General features: G+C 47.0%; 1 protein-coding gene across 1 annotated transcript in view; it reads right to left on the reverse strand.

Moving 5' to 3' along the window:
- Positions 1–16,918, reverse strand: part of LOC119435939 (golgin subfamily A member 2) — a 198,592-nt gene that overhangs the window by 96,990 nt on the left and 84,684 nt on the right. Inside the window, exon 13 of the mRNA XM_037702641.2 lies at positions 8,500–8,582. Within this exon, the coding sequence (XP_037558569.1) occupies positions 8,500–8,582 (83 nt within the window). The remainder of the gene's footprint in view (positions 1–8,499; positions 8,583–16,918) is intronic.

Here is a 16,918-nt window from a genome sequence, read left to right on the forward strand (position 1 = left end):
AAGAGTACAGTGTTTCTTTTTGCGGTTATTGAAATATGATTACACCTTGACTTTTGTTCCCGGTAAACAGATGCCTGTGGCCGACATGCTTTCCCGGGCACCTGCCTCTGAAGACAGCGCTGCCTCTCCCACAAGTGACGTCGAAGTTCATGGAGTCACAGTAGTATCGGCACTCGTGAGTGAAAAAACCATCTCAAGGCTTGCAAGTGAGACCGAACGTGACGTATACCTTCAGCAGGTACTTCACAAGCTTGCGAATGGGTGTGCCGTGGAAGGTCCGCTGAAGGCGGTGGCTTTCGAAGTCTCAGTGGTCAAAGGGATCCTTCTAAAAGGAACGAAGGTCGTAGTGCCAAGTAGCATGCAATTGGACATACTAAAGCGAGTTCATGCAGGGCATCTCGGCATCGGAAAATGCAAAGCCAGAGCAAGGCAGTTGGTATAATGGCCCAATCTAAATTCTGATATAGAAAGATTAGTTCGCAAGTGTTCAGTATGCCAGACTTATGCTTATAAGCTGCCACCAGAACCACTAATCATGCGTCCAACACCGACACAAGCTTGGTATCGCGTGGGTGTCAACTTGTTTCAGTATGGTGGCCAGCATTATCTCTGTGCCTATGACGCAATGTCGAACTTCCCGGAAGTTGAACTATTACCCAGTACAACGGCCAGTTCCGTGATACAAAAATTGGGAGCCATATTTTCTCGTTATGGCATACCAACCGAAGTTTGCACAGACAATGGGCCCCCGTTTGCCAATAGTGAGTTCAGGCTATTTGCTCAGCAATTCGATTTCAAGCACATCACATCCAGTCAAGAGTACCCTCAGTCAAACGGCCTTGCCGAGAAAGGTGTACAGATAATTAGGCGCATCTTGAAGAAGACAAAAGCGGCGAATGAGAACTTTTGACTTGGCGTCCTGAATTACACAACAAGTCCACTGGAGGATGGGCGATCACCAGCGGAGCTGCTGCAAGGAAGACGCCTGCGGACCCCCATATCAGACTTCGGACCCCTGGTTTCCACGCGAGTAAGTAAGCACAGGCATAGCAAACACAACAGACGTGTACATCCCGACCTCAGGAGCACCGACTCCGTTCGCATAAGGGGAAAGACATGGATAAGAAAAGCCAAGGTTCTTGGATCACCGGGGCCTCGTTCCTTCCATGTGCAAACAAAAGACCGGAACATCCTGCGCTGCAATCGGCAGCACCTCTTGGCAACAAGCGAGCCTTTTGAGGACACCTCCAACGAAGAAGATTATGTTGAAGAGCAGGTACCTGCCTCTGTAGAATCTCCCACGTCCGGCTCACCCACGGTAGTGCCAAGTTGTCCGCAACCACCGTTGCAGCCAGTTCTACCGCAGTGAAGGTCGCAGCGGCAAACACGTCATCCGGAACGTCTGGGATACGATCAAAACTTTCAGCAGACAAGTCAACGACGTTGAAGGGGAAGATGTATCGTATCAGGCCCAAGAGCGCTTCCTATCTTTGTTGAACTACACGTGCCTTTCTTTACTATCTACTAAACCCCTCCCCCTTTCCCTCGCTTTGGTATAAAAGACTGACAACAATAAACACAGGCGTTCACTACTCTCCTGACATGCGTGTGGGTTTCATTGAACGTGGCCCGGCTGATACAGCCGCGGGTGGGCATTCCTCCCTTTAACTCAATGTCGTATTTTAAACAGAAAATAGCTTCTTATAAGTGTGCATGTAAGTTGGCAAAATACTGCACTTGTCAAGACATTTGTAAACAGAAGTACAGAGTAGACCGCTTATAACGTAAGTCGCCGGAGTCGCGAATATCCGCACTATAAGCGGTACTGCACTATAACCAAAGCAACAATTTTCAAGGCCCGCACATATCCAAAACATGTGCACCGAGCCGCCACGCGTATGCGACAGTCGAGGAATGCGGCTAGAACGTTTGCATTCAATTTACAGTCGAATCTCGTTAATTCGAGCCAAATGACGCGGCGGACTGACCGGCACCGCCATAGAGTAAAAGCTTAGGAGAGACCCCTCAGCGTCGCGCGCGAACAAAAAAAAAAAAAAGAAAAAAAGGAAGAAAAAAAAAAACGCGGCGGAAATTTCACCCTCTCTCAAATGGCAAGGTCACCGATTCTGCATTGCGCCGGAACATGCGTGTACGTGCCGACGTCTCAGCCACGCTACCGTAGCCACGCATAGAAAATGGCAGTGAACCCTTCTTTCTCCTTTATGTTTCCTCTACTTTCTAGTCACGTGTTGACCTTGCACGCTGCGGCTACGGCGCAGAGGGAAGCAGAGGTGCTGTCCCAGGCCGGCCAACACACGCTTCCCGATAACGGCAGAAAACGAAACTTCGGAGAGCTGGCGCCAGGCCGGCTGTAGCGGCGGCGCCTGCACGGCGGCGGGCGCGCACGGTGACAGTCGAAAGTGAGGAAGGTACGAGGGAGGGCGAGGGGAGCCACTGATGCGGCGGAGTTGCCGAGGCGAAATCCGCTTCCCTGCCGCCCTCCTCCCTCACATTCCACGGTCTCCGCGTGTGCCCTTCCCCGTGCCGTGCCGATGCCGCCCGCTCCCTGAAGTTTCGTTTACTGCCGTTATCGTGACGCGAGCTAGGCTGGCCTTGGCAGTTTCGTGGCCCTCGCTCGCTATGCGCACCGTGATATTTCACGACTCGCACTCACGATTCTGGTTTCAGCCTCACTGGCTGTTCGTTCGCACCACATGCCCTTCTTCTCCACTTCGTCTCTCTTTCTTCCTCGAGCACTCGTTGGGGCGCCCGTTTGAGGGGAGCGTTCGCCGTCTTCGCTGACTTCTGTACTCCCAGGCAGCCGCACTGTAACCGGTATTTCGTTTCCCGCAACTGCACTATAAGCGATACGTGTATACATAGAGTGCTATGGGAAAATTAACGGGAGTCTGAAAAGACCACACTATATCCGGTCCTCCACTATAAGCGGTTACATTATAAGTGGTCTATACTGTACATGAAAAATATGCGAGCTTGGAACTCTCTACACAGAAGCCGTTCGGCCTATGAATAGCGAAGATGTAACACTACCGGTGCACAGCCAATTATGCGGCAATTAATGATAGTTGTGTGTAAATCTGCGACTACAAAGGCCCAATTTCTCCTGCCTTATATCTCGACAAGCTGAAGTGTTTATCCGCATCACACTGTTCATCCGCGGGGTGTCAAAGATCTGTCCCGGCAATGGCTTTCATTTTACTTAAAAGGAGGACGCGTACAGGACACACCGCTTTTATTCAGACTTCAACGAGACACAGCTCGCGTACCTAACCTCCCAGTTAGGTTCTTCGTATACATATAAGAGAATAAACAGTTGTGAAGCAAGATGGCTCCTTTAATCAGAGAGTGCCATATAAATGCCGAGCACCTTGACAAACAACCATAACCGCACCAGGCCTTAGCAGATGACATTCACACGCTTGGCGCAAAGGCCGACCGCAGCGCTGCGATGGTGGGAACAGTAGCGGGCCGCCTGCTACCCATATGCGAGGTGAGGAGTTCGGAAACTAAAAAAGTATCTATAAACGCTGATTGATGCTGCAGTGTGATATTTTTTTCTGCTTCACTAATTAATTAGTCACTGATTTCGAAATTATTCACAGCCTTGCCCGGCCACTTCGTATAGACCTCGACCACAGTACACCTAGAATCGACACACCTTTTTTCTTTTTTAAATACAATTGAGAACAGAATGTACTTGCACTGTCACATCATACTGCTCGCAAGAGGTTCGGGCTGGCAGCAGCGAGCACTCCCGACTAAACCAGAGACTGAAAGACTGATTACCCGTCGTGGTTGCTCAGTGGTTATGGTGTTGGGCTCCTGAGCACGAGGTCGTAGGATCGAATCCCGGCCACGGCGGCCGCATTTCGATGGGGGCGAAATGCAGAAAACATCCGTATACTTAGATTTAGGTGCACGTTAAAGTATCCCAGGTGGTCGAAATTAATCTGGAGTCCCCCACTACGGCGTGCCTCATAATCAGATGGTGGTTTTGGCACGTAAAACCCCATAATTTTTTTTAAAGACTGAATAAATAGATAGTACATGATTCTCTGCCCCCATCACTTTTCGGACACTTTGCGGTGCTTCTGTCACTTTTGCTTACTTAAAAACTCCTGATACAACTTTCTGTTGCTCAATACGTGCTACATAAAGGTGTTTTTCTGAGCGTGAAAGAAGCCCACGAATATGTACATGCACTGTGCCTCGAGCGGCCAGTCGCACAGCAATTTTGCTTGTATTCACGGGCTTCCTTTCACGCTCAGAAAAACACTTTAATGTAGCACGTATTGAGCAAGAGAAAGCTGTATCAGGCATTTTCATGTTGCTCTACAATTTTCTCATTGCCACTTTTCATTTAATTATAATATTTGAGAAGTTGAACAATTAAGACTAATTATGTAGTTAGGCGGAATGCAAAAAATGATATGAGTATCCCTAAGTGACGGCAAACAACGTTACCTTGGTTCTGTCCAGCTATGTGGCATTTGCATATTTGAGGCATTTGCATATTTGAGAAGATAATTTATTTAAGACTAATTATGTAATTAGGCAGAATGCAAAAAAATTATGGTTGATCCCTCTTTCATAGAAATCGCCAGAACACGAAAGTGAAACGTGCCTTCACAGAAACTGTTGTATGTTTGCTTTGTGAACTCGTGGTTCGCTGCAGCGAAAGGCGCACGATTTGCGGGTCAGTAACCGTGTTGCAGATTTGCTTGGCGTGCGGCGTCCTGTTGGCGAGCGGCATTCTGCTGCAAAGTTGCTTCGGCGAAGGTACGAGCATTTCGGCCACCCAGCTCCATAGTGTCTTGGGCAGCCAGTTGAGTTGCAATGCGCTGAACTTCAGGAATGCGAGTGGCAGAGTTTGCAGCCTGCACTGCGAACACGCGAAGTCGTTCTGCTTCACCCTGGTGTTTCTTTTGTCGGACAAAAGCGAGATTCACCTGTCAATGTCGTTGCCTTTTTGCGCCGCTTACCACAGCAGTTTTCTTTCGCAAGCGAAGCAGTAGGCAGTTTGTAGGCGGTGTGTAGGACCTGCTGATGCATGTTGAAGCTGCACTCCGTAGGAGACGAGGCGTCGCAGGCTAATCGGATGCAAAAGACAAACCATGTGCGGAAACTGCATCGTCACCTCAGCAGAAGGCCTACACCACCTACAAAAGGCTACACCCCGTTGAAGCCCCTGCTGCGCTGAGACTACCGAAGCGCTCACTATCAGCGCTCATTCGTGTCATGATGCAGTACTTTGCTTCACTGCTCCTAGATGGCAGTGCCCAGGGTTCGTACACAATATTTGGCTGGAAATTCAAGGACATTTCAAGGATTTCAAGGATGCAAAAAGGCAGAATTCAAGGAGTGTTAGCGTAATTTTATTTCCTCACATGACTTAGGAAAGGAGCCCTATTTTCGCATTAATTTCTCTTTCAAGAGCTGTTATCTCCGCTTCTTTTTCTTTGGCTGTTCGACGGAAACTTCGTCGCCTTTCGCCTTTCTTGTGGCTCTTCAAGGCAGATTCCCCCATCGTTGCAATGTCGACCGTCTTCTGACATAATGCGCACATTGCTCGATAAGGATCGCTTGGTTCCGGTCTCACCCAGTGACGATAGTCCGTATGTTGCAGCCACGCAGGCTGAAACTTGCACTTCCCGCCTGGCATCTTGTCAAAGTAAACACACAACGCAAACGCAAACTTCACTGAAATGGCGCGCACGAGGCCGACAAACGGCCCGACTATAGTACCTAAAAGACACATACTAGTATGCCGAGAGCGGGTGTCGTGGTAGCACCGAGTGTGATGCCTGCCGCCGCCGGCCGCTTGGTGCGCTGCACTTCGAGACTGTGCCGGACCATGCTGAGACATGGGCGGACTTAGGGCAAGAGACGACGCGAGTCTCCACATTTGCCCGGCGATCTGCCTCTTATGTTCTTGTCCCAATCCGCAATACGTTCGGGGTCTGCGGACGCGCTGGGTAATGAGATGAGCCGTTTCTTTCCGCGTCTCTGGGAAATCGCTGTTTCGCGACCTGTTCAAAGTTTCTTTAGACAGACGAGTGCACACATAGATGCAAAAAACCCACTCACAATAAGAAAAGACTGCAACGAAAGCGGCAGCAAGGCGAGAAATGAACTAAGCATTGCAATCGACGCGTAGCAATCAACGCATCGCAAACGAACGCGAGTCGAACACCGCAGGATTTAGCATGGTGCCGACAGGCATCGCCGTCTGGTGGCCCGCGGCGGCAGGCATCACAGCCCGCGCCACCGTCCCGCGTTGGAGACTCTCGGTGGACGGCACACTAGAGTATATTCTAGGCACTATACGCAAGCCGAGCGAGCGATATGTCTCGCATTGGATTGGATTTCCAATGCATATTAGTTGCCAGACGACGTAGGGGCTGCGAGATTTAAAACCGAAACTTCCTGATGTTGCCCTTTAGTCAACACAGCTTGTTTTCATGGGCATTCGTAAGCGAAAGGGCCTTAAATATCAGCATGACTTGCGGAGGTACATCGTTAATTTCCTCTAGCGGAACAAATCCCATGGGATTTTCAAGGATTACAAGGAGCCCACGGGTATTCAAGTAGTTTCAAGGGCCCTTGAACTTATACTGTCAATATCAAGGATATTCAAGGATTTCAAGGGGCTGTGCGAACCCTGAGTGCCATCCCTGTCAAGAAAGCATATTTCATGCCCTCGCGCCGACGTCACATGTTACAAGAAGTTGATGGTGGACCCCGGCATAAAACACTTTCGTGTTAAAATAGTCCGAGTATCTACAAGTGACAGCAAGCAACATTACCTTGTTTCTGTCCAGCTACGTGGCATTTGCATATTTTAATATCGTAGTGAATGATAGTTGGGACACCCTGTATTGTGTACTTGGTTTTACTACGCAACATAGCCAAACTAAATAGTTCAATACTCCATATCATCAACTGTGCATCATCAAGCATAAAATTGAAGAAAAAATGCAATAATTTTCATCACTGCCATGGTGGACATAAATATACACAAGAAGGTACATAGCAGAGCATGCTGCGTCGCCAAGGGAGCCAGATTTTTCCAATTACATGGCAACGTTCACTCAAATTTGCCCAGACATGGTGTTTGGAAGAGGGCATTGCTTGGTACTATTTATGAATGCTGCACTGCTTCAAATTTATTCTGAACATGCTTTGCTGCAACTTTTTTTATATAATGGTGGCACCATCTGCTGCGACCAATCTAAGTAGAAGAAAAGTCTGTTTTCATTGCTTCAATGTAGCCACAGCCGGTGCTAATTTTCGATTTAGTTTAGGTAGTATACATGGATGCTGCCTTTCTAACTTCAACTGCTAATGCATGACTGCCTATACTCGGAAGAGTCCTCAGTATGCAAACAAACTGGCTATTTGTTCCTAATGCTCCATTTGCTTTTAATAAATCATGCTTGATAATATGCAGTATGATGACTTGCTAACATTGTGATACGAGGACATGAACATTGCTTTATAGTAATGGTGAAAAAAGCTGTTCATTATTCGAAAACTATTCCATTCTCTTCTGGCACTATTCAATTCATATTTGATTTAGTGTCATAAATCACTATTTGCCCACCACTACAGGAACGCTTTGTTTGTTTCCCCCCCCCCCCCCCCCCTTAAGGAACCAACATAAAAAATCCCGTTCAGTTAAGCCAAACTTCCGCATCGACTACCAGCGCCTGGAACTCAGTGCAGCAAGGTTCACAGCAGATGCACTGAGTTGCAAGGTGTTGGTGGCTGGCGCACGCAGCCTCCAACACCCGCTTGTGCACTTGCCTGCGCAGTGCTGCACACGCAGGTGCAAGTAAGCGCTGTTCATGCACCAACACCTGTATATAACACTGCCATGGCTTCTGATATTGGCACTGCACCAATTTTAAACACCATGGACACTGCCAGTGGGGCTTGAATTAAATTACATTCTGATGAACTTGTGGTGCAAAAATAGCTCCACTAGGTACCCTTAGTTTAATGCATCTGAGCTACCACTGCAGCAATAACCGGCAGCTACACAGTAGGGGCAATTGGTAAAAGATTTGTGCATGCTAATTTAAGTGAAGATCGTAAAGGCACAACGGCTGTGGCCATGCGATGACTTCCTTTTTTGGCAACCACAGCAAGGAGCAGAGCAGAAATTCATGCGCAACAGCATAAAAAGGACCAACTTCTCTGATGGCAGAACGGATGTGATTCACAGTGCACAAGATTGGGTGTTAGTATAACAGTGGTGTACTGCACTAAGTCAAGAAGAAACTGCCCTAGGCTGATAAACAATAAACATGCCCTTGACAACTATATTTTTTTTTCTTGTGAATACATTGTATAGACCATAAAACTTAGTGTCTCTGGCGAAGTTTAATCAAGTAGACACAGCACACAATATACACGTTTAACAGGCTATTTTTGCAGACACTACATCCCGGTATAAGCAAAGCATGGAAATATTACCTGTGTTTCACATGCTGCCTTAAGAGTTTCCAGCTCTTGTTCATACTGCTGGAGCTTCAGCCTAATCTCAGGGTCTTCAGAAACTGCAAAGGAAACAAATTTGAAAGCTCAAGTAAGGAAAAGAAGCTTAACTCTTTCGTTACCAGAAGAAATGTGCTAATTATCGGTGCTTTGATGTTTTAAGATTTCATTTCAAGACGCAGTAGGTGCAACATATACTGCAATACTTAATATAATAGCCTGATCACTGGTGTTTTGAATGGATGTATAGCAGTAAAAATTATTCAGTCAATTTTTGAGAATTTTTATGTGAAACTTCAAAGCACCCTCTCAAGGAACACAAATGAAAGTAAAAATTTGCTATTTTTTGTATAAGTCATGAGAGTATACAAAGTACACAAAATATATACAAAATATGCATCTGGTTCCTGGTTCCAACTTTTGTAAGTCAGATCGCACAAAAATATTATTAATATTTGTTGGCGTCAATGCTAGTCATAGCGATGCCCATGTAATGTGGTAAAGCAGTAGCTTCGCAAATGTGAAAACGGGTAAGTTGCTATTGTAAAGGGAAGCGTTCGTTTTTACTCATTTCAGCAAGCACCTGCCTTGTTTTTTTACTGCATTCATTAAGCTCACGAAGCAATGGTTGTCAGGTCAGGAAGCGTGCAGAAGCCTCCTCATACTTGATTATTGAGTTCGATCAGCTTTTCTCTGTAAGCAAGGTAGTCTAGTGTGCATTCAACCCATGCTGGAGCCTCCACATGCTTTGTTCAGTTCCTGTACAGTGCTGTACAGTAATGTGAAGCATTGCGCAATATTGTACAGTAATGACTAAGGGCCCTTGCACAGGCGGCATTCAAAATGGAAGAGATTAGACCGCTAGTCAAGCTTAACTAAGTCTGAAGTCAACTGCATGCTCCTGTGTAAGTGAAAATCCCACATGACGGGAAGGTTGCTCGTAACAGTTTGTACATACGCTCTTGAAGCACTGATGGATAAAAGCGACCCACGATGGGGAAAATAAAATTGCACTTGATATTAGACAAACATGAGCATCCCATGAGCATCTCATGAGCATCATTAGCTCATGAGCATCTACCATTGTTTGAGACATCTTTAAAACAGCCTAGATGTCTGATCGTAAAATTGATAACACGACAGAAGCTTCTGTCTCTTCACTGCTGCTGTCAATTAAAAAGTATGTTGCTGAGTCAACCAAAGCGCAAATTTTGCGTCTTTTTATTGAAGAAGTGCTAGGAGCCCAGAACGCTATTTTTGACGATACCTCCAGTCGAAGTTTTATTTTTCCCGACTCCCCAATCTGCCAAAAATAGTTAATCCTGACAGATAGTTGAAATTCAGTCATCATTTCAGATGGTGCATAATGTTGCTAGCATAAGAATTTCAACAGAAATGTTTCACAACACAGAAAAAAACTGTAAATCATATTGATAGACTTCTATAGGTACGGTAAAAAAAGAGTTAAGTTAGATACCATATATTGCCAAGTATAGTTCAACCTTCTATTTGTTTAGTAAACATGAATGTTCCAAAGTGAAAAGGAGGAAGGAGGAACCTATACACAGAGTCAACATAAACATGGAGTCTATTTTTCATGACATACATGGTGGCAAGGCTTGTGGAGCCGTATTTGCATTCAGCTGTGATTTAAATTTCAGCATCAGCTCAAAGTTGGCACCAGTGTCGATTTCCAGTTAATTTTCAAGACAGAAAGATATTTAGAGGCTGTCCATCTCATGATGGTGGTAACAGGTGTCACTTTGTGAAAAGAGAAATTTATGTGATTTGCATTCCTCTTAGAATTTCTTATTTTCTGTTTCAAGGTAATTTCGGTATTCAGAGCTACACTTCCTGCACTTTGTATTCCATGCTCGGAGTCGGACTTCCTCAATTCGTCCGTACCCATCAGCATGTTCTATTGGTAATAATTCGTCTAGCTGGTATAGAAGTATGAAAGGTACAATAAATTCCCTCGTGAATGTTAGCATTGCATTGTCATTCCTTTGTCCAAAAAGCACGTTTGGAGACCCCACACCTTGGATTGGTTTATATGTCATGCTGTCATGTGTGCCTAAAGCTTGTCTATGATAGCTACCTGTACGACTTCAAGTCTAGTAGTATACAATCTGATCTCAAGCATAATACAAACATGACACCCTCTACCATTCTTCCTGATCTTCTAAATGACTTCCAGTTTATTATAGTAACACCAGAGTGTCCTTACTTTTTTTTTTCTTTACTTTGTCACTCTGCTCTTACATGTAAGTCCTAAAATGTATCTGTAAACCAAAGTACAGCAGAACCTTCTTATAGTGAAGCCGCATGTAGTGAATTAACAGTTATAGTGAAGAGAAACGGCAGTCCCTATTACGATCCCAAATGCATCTATGTATTTTTTCAATAATATATGTAATGAAGATGGGTATAGTAAAGAAACAGATATATGAAAGATAAAAATAAATTTTTTTTACTATATCCGGTTCGACATGAATAGTCACGGCCTTAAAGGGCCCCTCACCAGGCCACATAGCAAATTCTGGTCATACGCTGGAAGTGATACCTCTAGGGAGCGTTCTACAGCAAGAATTTTCCAAATTGGTTCATTATAGCTGAGACATAAATATTTCAGTGCCGCGAACCCATAATTTCAGGAGGCGAGCGCTACTGCCAAGAGAGACACTCTCTCTCCACTTGCCCTGCCTAGCCTCCACAAGCGAAATTCCTTCCGTGCGTTCTCCTTGCCGGAACCGGAGGATTGCGTGACGCATACATCATGGGTCCCGCCTCTTTTTTTTTTTTTTTTTTTTTGCCGCGCGGCGCACTTCTGGTGGCAGCCTCAAGCACAAGCTGTTGCGTTTGTGTTGTTTCGTGCAGCGCACCATTTTGCGCGTTGTGCACAAGAACACCCAAGCAATGGTATGTCAGTGCTGCACGAACACTGAGGCAGACGCAAGCAGATCACAGAGCATGATCGTGTGCTGGAACACGGTAGAAAATGACAGTTTCGTTGTCAGCGCGCGCGACTGCACGATGTGGGAACAAGCAGATGAAACGGAAGTACTCGTACATCTCTCTTGCTGTGGTGCAAAGTAAAACAAAAACACGCAGACATTCAGTTTGTGTGTTTTATTATTTCTCTAAACCTTAATTCATCTTTTGAAGCAACAAATTACATAAATCACAGATGTTGCCTTGAACAATTCTTGAAGTGTCACGTGTCACTATGAGCGACGTAACAGCATATACATGTACGTAGGCGCACTTGCTGATACAGTTAAACCTGGATATAACGAAATTGACAAATTCGCAGAAAACTTCGTTATAAAGAGGATTTCGTTATATGCAGGTTCAGCACGAAAATTCGAAAAAGAAACACTTACTGTATTTACTCGATCCTAACGCGCCCTCAGTTGTAACGCGCACCAGTTTTCCGTTTTCATCGAAGCACTCGTCCTTGGAATGTCACACCAGGTACCAGACGTGGGACGCGTGTCGTTTTGCACAAGCGCGAGGTATCGAAAACGAAGAGCAAGCGTCACGATGGCGTCGTAGCGTCATATAGTCTTACAGTAGAACCTCGCTGTTACGTTCCCGGGGGCTGCGTTTTCCCGGCTGATACGTCATAAGAGAGTTTTAGCTTGTCCGGTAATCGGGTAGAAGCGGACGGTCGGGGCGTTGGGGCGTGTTAGCGGAACCGTAAAAGTGAGCGGCCTGTATGGTGCTGTCACCTGGTGGCGCAGAGCTCAAACTGACAAAAACAGCTAATATTGCAGTAACCAAGCGTATTCTACTTCGCTGCTGGTGTAAATTTTTGGCAGTGGCGTAATCGTGTTGCTGCCGAAAATTTACATCAGCAGCGAAGTAGAATACACTTGGTTACTGCAATATTAGCTGTTTTTGTCAGTTTGAGCTCTGCGCCACCAGGTGACAGCACCATACAGGCCGCTCACTTTTACGGTTCCGATAACACGCCCCCAACGCCCCGACCGCCCGCTTCTACCCGATTACCGGACAAGCTAAACCTCTCTATTTTCGGCCGGTCCCGGCACAGCTCCCATAGAACCCAATGCATTGGTAACCCCGCTGTTGCGTCGGAACTGTGGGACCGTTCGCGCATCATACGTTGCGAACTGCCACCCCGTGCCAGCCCGAGCGGCCATTTTTACTTTTCATGCATCGCTTGGCTTGGTGATTTGACGATGGCATTAGCCGCCCAAAGTGCCGGGGGCGACAACTATGACGTTTTTCGGTTTCCGCCAGCAAAATTATGGCCTTTGAAATCCGTATTTGCTATATAAAGATGGTGTCTATGACGCATTGTGGCCCTAAAATTGGTTTTGGCTCATAGATATTCTGTATAAAGTCTAAGGTCAATAACGCAGTCGCCGCGCACCGTATGCTGTATGTGCGAGTGAAAACATGTGAGGGGAGATAACGCAGTCACGCGCGCAAGAAAAGCAGGGAGGAAGCGCGCCTTCTTCCGTTGCGCTCGAGGCACCGGCGAGGGGGGAGGGATAGCGGGGCGGTGTTGTACTGTACTCTGGCATCAACTGTGTACTTCGCGGCAGCGCGCGGTTGAGTATCTTGAAAGCGATCTGCGTTGGGGGCTTGGGGCAGAGTCTAGCAGTGTAGGTGCGTCGGCGGCTCGTAGCTTTGTGCGTGCTGTGTGTTCTCGGCGCTCAGTTTGCGTTGAAGCGATAGACAACAGCACGAAGGTCACTTCGCTCGCTTCTCCAGCGGTGCTAATTCCACACGCCGCCAGCGTTTGACAGAGCATGTCCGCGCTCATCAAGTGCGATGAGTTACAGCGTGTACCAGCGCGTCGGCAACATCAACTGGAAAAGGTGAGTGCCTGCTTGGCGGGCTAAGCCAGCTGTAGCAAGCGGCAGGATCAGGTTTGAATGAAGGGAGGGGGAAAGGTCACACCTGCGGCGGCAAGATCGCCGGGTCAAGGAATGCAGGCCCGCCTCCCACACGCTCGCACGCACGCATATGTGCGCTCGCTTCACATTCCGTCGCGGTGGAAGAGGTGCTTCCGGTTGCTGCTCGCGCAAGAATGACAAAATGTGGGGCGAAATCTCTAGGTTGTCGGAGGGGGAAATTCGTTATATCGAGGGGGTCTCCCGCTGCCACTTCGTTACGTAGAGGTCTCAAATACATGCGCTTCTATGGAGTAACGGCGGGGAATAGAAAAACTTCGTTATATCCAGGAATTCGTTATACGGAGGTTCGTTATAAGCAGGTTTAACTGTATATGTCATCCCTCTGTCTTGGAGCGCGGCGCCCTCGAGAAGGGCACATGGCGTTTAGTTTGAATTTTCAGCTCTTTCCACTACAAGTAGGGATGTAACATTTGGTAGACACGATCATTAGTGCACGTTGTATGCACTGCGCTTGTCAGCTCAAAATGGCCAGAGCTGACGATGACCTCCTAACGATCACAAAGTAAACAATGATCCCTCTCACTGTGATTTCAGCAGAGAATTTTAGCAACTAAAAAAAATCCTTTGTGCACAAGCTGCCTTCATCCTTATCAAGGTGGTCGCCATGCTTTCCTATCATGGCATGCTTGTCAAATGGGGACAGCTTCTACATGTGCAATGATAGCAGCCCCTCCCTTCCATTTGTCAGCATCTTGCACAGTAACAACACTGTCGTGCAGACTTAAGCAACAAAAAACATTTCTGTGAGGCTGTAAAGTAGTTATGTACTAGTGGCAACATTGAATTGTGCTAGCCAACATTTAATCATATCAAAGTGAAAGGTTTTGTCTCTTCTTGACAAGCAGAAGCTGCTTAACAAAATCAGCACTCAGACAATGAAACACAAAAACATAGCCAAATATGTGTAATGCTCGCTGTGGTGGCATTGCGCTGCTAGGCACGAGGTCGCAGGATCAAATCCCGGCCTCCATGGCCGCATTTCGATGGGGGCAAAATGCAAAAATGCCAATGTACTGTACATTGGATGCACGTTAAGAACCCCAGACGGCCAAAATTAATTCGGAGACCCTACTAGTGCGTGTCTTATAATCAGATAATGGTTATGGCACGTAAAGCCCCAGAATTAAATTTTTGTTGAAGATGTGTAATCCACGTTTGAATAAATAGAACGTTTGCGCTGTTTAGAATGAAAATCAGCTAAGCGTGCTTAAGAAAAATTTTACCATAGTTGCAGAAAGGCAAAACAGTGAACTACGGTTATGGCAAAGGTACTAATATAGCGAATGCTACTCCAGGTCACGAGACCTTCACTATAAAGAGTATAGGGACCGAGGTTAGGTCCACTATAACAATGTGTGAGTCGGTGAGCGAAAGAACAGGGAACTGTTCAGGCCGATGGCAGGAGCAGAAGAGACTATATTTTATTCTTCTTCGCTTTTTGTAACCTCACAGCGCACAGCACGAGGAACGAGGCACATGCGCATGCCCATGCACCTGAGCACGCTATAAATAAAAGGCAGCTGATGAAAATGACGCTGGCCGCTAGAGGGCTCCCCCCCTTTGAGGTGAAGTGCAGCGATGCACACGCGCCCAGGAAACGGCCTTTGGAGTGAGGCGGTCGGGTAAATCCTTTGTTTCCTCGGTGATGAAGTGGTTGAAAGCGCATAATTCTGGCGAGGTCACGAGGTAGGCGGGTTTGACTCTGTCGATAGCCACGACTTCTTCACGTCTGTTGAGCTCGATGGTGACAGTTTTTTCTGTCCGGCTGAGCACCTTGAAAGGGCCGTCGTAGGGAGATGTAAGAGAAGGTCGGATGCCTTCACGCCGGACGAAAACATGGCTCGCTGTAGTCATGTACTTGCTGACAAAAAAGCCATTCGACGATGCATTCCAGCTAGGGCAAGGACGCACGCGTGAAAAGAGGAAGCGCAGCTGTTGAATGTAACTGTTTGAATCGGGCATGGCGACAGTAGCTGGCGCGAAAAATTCGCCAGGCATACGCAACATTGTGCCATAGACCAACTCCACAGTTGTGCAGCCGAGGCCCTCCTTGAAAGACGAGCGCACGCCAAGCAGAACAAGAGGAAGATCTTCAGCCCAAGAAGCGCGAGCCTGGCAAGCCATCAAGGCGGCTTTAAGTTGACGAAGGCGTTAGACCATTCCATTGCCCGATGCGTGGTACGCGGTAGTATGGACACAGCGGACGCCAAGCAGGCACGCGAGTTCGCGGAAGAGATCGCATTCAAACTGTATGCCGCGATGGGTGGTAACAACGCTGGGGCATTCGAAGCGTGAGATACAGCCACTGACAAACGCGGAAGCCACAGTAAGTGCCGTTACATCAGTGATAGGAAACGCCTCATGCCAGTGAGCGGGTATAACGGTCCACACAAGTGAGGATGTAGCAAGTACCTCTAGATGGTGGGAGTGGGCCAACGATATCGATGTGAACGTGATCGAACCGAGTGTCGGGTTGACATTGAAGGCGTTGACAGTGAAGGCGTTGACAGTGAAGGCGTTGACAGTGAAGGCGTTGACAGTGAAGGCATTCATGCGCCCAGCGGCGCACGTCAGAGTTCACACTCGGCCATACAAAGCAGGTCGTAATGAGACGCTGCGCAGCACGAACTCCGGGATGACTTGCGCTGTCAAGCTTGTCGAATATTTCACGGTGGAGCCAGAGTGGGAAAAACGGATGTGTTCGACCCCGTGAGACGTCACAAGCGATGGTGCTCAAAGAAAAAGGAAGGGGAACGTCGGACAGCGCCAGTGACGTGGTGGATGAGCGTATGTCCCGAAGTTCGATGTCCTACTTCCTTTTTCTTCGCCCGGGTCACCACGTTATAAGGACCGAGGTTAGCTCCCCTATAACAATGCATGAGTCGGCGAGCGAAAGAACAGGGAACCATTCAGGCCGATGGCAGGAGCAGAAGAGACATATTTTATTCTTCATCTCTTTTTGTAACCTCGCAGCGCGCAGCACAAGGAACGAGGCACATGCGCATGCCCACGCACCTGAGTGCGCCATAAATAAAAGGCGGCCGATGAAGATGACGCTGGCCGATAGAAAGGGGTTCTACTGTATTAATACACCTTGAATGTCAGAAACTCAAAACACAATACCATAATTGTTACTTCCACGATTACATTGCACATCACTTTATTTTTCCACACTAAATTGGAAGCCTAATGCATCTACGTCCTCTAAACAAATGTCCACCAACTCTTGGAGAAGGTTTGTACTGTCTGCTAGAAAAACGATATCAGCACATATCAGCCCTGAAAGGTAATGCAGCATCTGCAGTTATGCTTTAAGGTACGAGGACACATTGAAATACCAATTTCTTATCGACAAAAATGGCATACCTTACTTTTATGCAACCCTACACAGTCTTCTACCTATTGCAAAATTAATCGGGCTTCTACCTTGTGTCATTCAAAAGTGACAGGCT

Source organism: Dermacentor silvarum, chromosome 1 (genome assembly GCF_013339745.2).
Source record: "Dermacentor silvarum isolate Dsil-2018 chromosome 1, BIME_Dsil_1.4, whole genome shotgun sequence".
Classification (NCBI taxonomy): Eukaryota; Metazoa; Arthropoda; class Arachnida; order Ixodida; family Ixodidae; genus Dermacentor; species Dermacentor silvarum.